This window comes from Silene latifolia, chromosome 7 (genome assembly GCF_048544455.1).
Source record: "Silene latifolia isolate original U9 population chromosome 7, ASM4854445v1, whole genome shotgun sequence".
Lineage (NCBI taxonomy): Eukaryota > Viridiplantae > Streptophyta > Magnoliopsida > Caryophyllales > Caryophyllaceae > Silene > Silene latifolia.
The window spans coordinates 90,666,689-90,670,279 of record NC_133532.1 but is presented as its reverse complement, the minus strand read 5'-3'; the positions used below and the strand labels follow the sequence as shown (position 1 = coordinate 90,670,279).

At 35.4% G+C, this 3,591-nt stretch overlaps 1 protein-coding gene across 1 annotated transcript; it reads left to right on the top strand.

Annotated features, from left to right (window-relative positions):
* The first annotated feature begins 200 nt into the window (after positions 1-200).
* On the top strand, positions 201-2,942 carry LOC141590347 (protein FAR-RED IMPAIRED RESPONSE 1-like). Its single transcript, XM_074410944.1, has 3 exons — positions 201-216; positions 678-782; positions 2,287-2,942. The coding sequence occupies exons 1-3, from the start codon at positions 201-203 to the stop codon at positions 2,940-2,942; spliced, it is 777 nt and encodes a 258-aa protein (XP_074267045.1).
* The last annotated feature ends 649 nt before the right edge of the window (positions 2,943-3,591 follow it).

Below are 3,591 nucleotides of genomic sequence, written 5' to 3'. Positions count from 1 at the left end.
CAATTAGGTTTTGCTGATTTTTTATTTATGATGGTATTTTGTCGTTTTGAGTGCTCATTGGTTAGTTCATAACTTGATTAACATTATTGTGATCGAAAAATTAGAGTTTTTTTGTTGATAAAACTATCTGATTTTGGTAATAATCTAACAAGAACGATTTTTTATTTCAGATGGTAATAATTGAAGAAGAAGATTCGGTAATGGCAGAAGTTATAGGTAAGTACTACTACATGTTCTTTGTATCCAGCAAGTTAAAGATGTGTATGTGTGTAGATGTAAGAATGTATCTTCAAACCAAAATTTTTTGCATTTAATTTGAAGGGGGAAGGGGATTAATATATCGCGATACCTTATTTTATTTTTGCTGCCAATTGAGACCCCAAATAAGTTGCTTTTAGAAGTTTTGTGTATCTAGGTAGTTGAAGATGTGTTTCTGTCAATATGAAAAAATGTATGATTGTGAAGATGGAGGGAGTATTACTTAGGTTACTCAATAATTTCGATCTCACGGGTGTATGATTGTGAAAAGTTATGTGTATCTAGGTAGTCCGAATGTACTTTATTCTGCTGGATTCTGGGATTCTATTTGATTCCGGAATTCTGTTTGATTCCTCTCTTCCTGCTTATGATGTAAACCGAGTTCTTTCCCTTAGCTCAGACATTGACTTTCTGTGCAGACATTGTACAAGTTACTAATGTCCAAGCGTCTTCAAGTAATTCACAAGGAGATCAGTTACTTGTCACTAATGCACATCATGAACTTTCTTCCAACAATGTACCAGGTATTAAATTGTAGCTTTTTATTAATTATTGTATTGTCTAATAAGCTTGAGTTACGATGCAGGAGTTTACTCAGGAAAAAGGTGATTGGTGCGATGATCCAAGCTCTGACTTATAAAATCTGGGAAGTTAGGAACAAATGTCATTTTGAGAACCTGATTGTTAGACCTGAGTTTATTGTAAAAGTGATTAAAGAGGAGGTCATGTTTCGAGTCCTTCATGTTTGTAATGCTAAGAATAGAGATAGTATTAGTCAATGGCTAAACTAGCATTAGATTAGTACTCTCTCTCGTTGATGAGTTGGATGATGTAATTCGAAGGTTATTTTGGTTATAATATACTTACATTTTACCAAAAAAAAAAATAAGCTTGGGTAGGTTATAACGGATAAAATTACAATCATTGCCGAGATGCTCAGCAAAATTAAAACCAGCATTGTGGATGAAATTTGCAACTTTGGAAGAAGGCATACATTTTTACGAGGAATATGCCAAGGTTTGTGGGTTTCTTACAAGGTTAGACTCAACAAAATTGCTTGATGGGATTATTACACACAAGTGGTGTGTGTGTAATAAACAAGGCAAAAGTAATCACAAGGGTACAAAAAGGAAGAGGACCCTTACGCGAATTGGTTGTCAGGCTAAAGTTAGTTTTAGAATAATTCAGACAGGTGAATATGAGATTTATGATTTTATTGAGCTTCACTCACATGCTATGAATACGCCAACAACTATGATACATCTGAAACCATGTATGGATTTAAACTTGGTTCACAAAAAAATAATAATGGATAATGCGCATGTAAACCATGCTCCGGTGCAAACATTTACGATGTTCAAATAGTATGTGAAGGGATACAAAAATGTGGGTGCTTCTTTACAAGATTTCAAAAAATTTTCAAGGGATGTTAAGAAATACATCAAAGAATATGATGCCCAGATGTTAATAGAGAACTTCATGCAAAAAAAGGCTATGTCTCCATCTTTCTATTTTGACTTTGATGTGGATGATCAAAGCAGAATAACTAAGCTTTTCTGGGAAGATCCAATATCACTTAAAAATTATGCCCTTTTTTTGAAAAAAAAAAATTATGCCCTTTTTGGTGATGTTGTTTCTGTTGATGCCACTTATAACTTCAACCAATATAAAATGGTGTTTGTCCCTTTCACGGGTGTTGATAACCATAAAGATTGCGTTACTTTTGCAGCGGGTTTGATACGAAACGAAAATACAGAATCATTTTCGTGGTTGTTTTAAAATTTTGTAACGGCTATGAGTGATCGCTATCCTATTACTATAATAACTGATCAATGTATAGGCATCAAAAAAGCTGTTAAAGGTGTGTTTGGTGACAAAACATGCCACTGACTGTGTATGTGGCATATAATGAAGAAGTTGCCTGACAAGGTTGGTCCATCGATTTCCATAGAAACATCTTTTTTGAAGGAAATAAACTCAGTTGTTTGGGATGTAGAAATCACTCCAGAAGAATTTGAATCGAAATAGATTCAGTAATTTCCTCATATGAGCTTTCTGATAACAAGTGGTTGAAGAAAATGTTTAAGCACCGTGCTCTTTGGATTCATGCTTACATTAGAGACACATATGTGGGCGGGATTTTGTGCACAACATCAAGGTTAGAGTCTGAAAATAGCTTCTTTGGAAACTTCACCAACCCACATGTCACACTCGTCGAGTTTTGGATGCGTTTCCAAACAGCAATGGATGCTCAGAGATGGAAATATTCTAAGGTAATGGCTGATGATAAGAATTGTTATCCAAAATTGACAACCCCTCTCCTTTTAGAAAAGCAAGCTTCTGAATTTTACACAATCGTCATATTTTATATTTTCCAAGTCCAAGTCCAAGCAGCATGTTATACTTGTGGCCATTTACCAGCACCAAACACAACTGGTGAGAATGATCATATTTCAATAATTGATCGTGAGAAAGACAAGGAATACAAAGTTGATTTAAGTGATAATAAGTTTTGTTGTTCTTGTAAGATGTTTGAAAGAATCGGGATACTATGTAGGCACATTTTATGGGTGTTGAAAGATAGGGGATTTGATCATATACCTAAAGAGTATTTAGCACTTAGATGGAGCAAATCTGCAACCTCCCACCCTCTTTCTAATGTTTTTTTTTTTGGTGAAATGTAAGAATTTCATTAAAGCGCAAACGAGCTATTACAAGCTATACCGTTTTCAGACTTAGACAATTTACATAACTACTCCATACAATGAAGCTACATACGCATTCTAACTAAATTCAACCAACTTAAATCTGAAATACAAAGACCTGGTTTAAATTTAGTAGACAATCTACTCTTCACTTCCTTCCGTATCTGGCAGCAAAGACTTTCTTGCCGTAGGACAGCATCATCAATCCTAGCTTTATTACGTTGCATCCAAATATGGTAGAAAGTTGCTAAAACCACACTCATGAGAACCTTTTTCTGCAGAGGAGAAGCATGAAGACCATTGAGCCATAGGAACAGATTAGTATCAGGGATAGCAATCTGACAAAGCCCTGCCATAATGCTAAGAGTTCTCCTGCTATATTCACACTTCAAGAAAAGATGAGTATGAGTCTCATCCTCCTGACCACACATTAGGCAAATAGCATCAGGGATAATACCCAATGCATACAGCCTATCCTTCAATTTTAAAGCTTCCCGGGCAATAAGCCATCCAATAAATTGATGCTTAGGAGAGCACCAGCCACACCACAGGTATCTGTGCCATGGAACTTCCTGAAGCTTCAATCTAATCAGGTCATATCCACTTCTGACAGTATATCCACTTGTAT

Coding starts and splice junctions, on each gene's coding strand:
- LOC141590347 (XM_074410944.1), top strand. Junction 783..2,286: donor TTCTTCCAACAATGTACCAG/GTATTAAATTGT, acceptor GAATCGAAATAG/ATTCAGTAATTTCCTCATAT.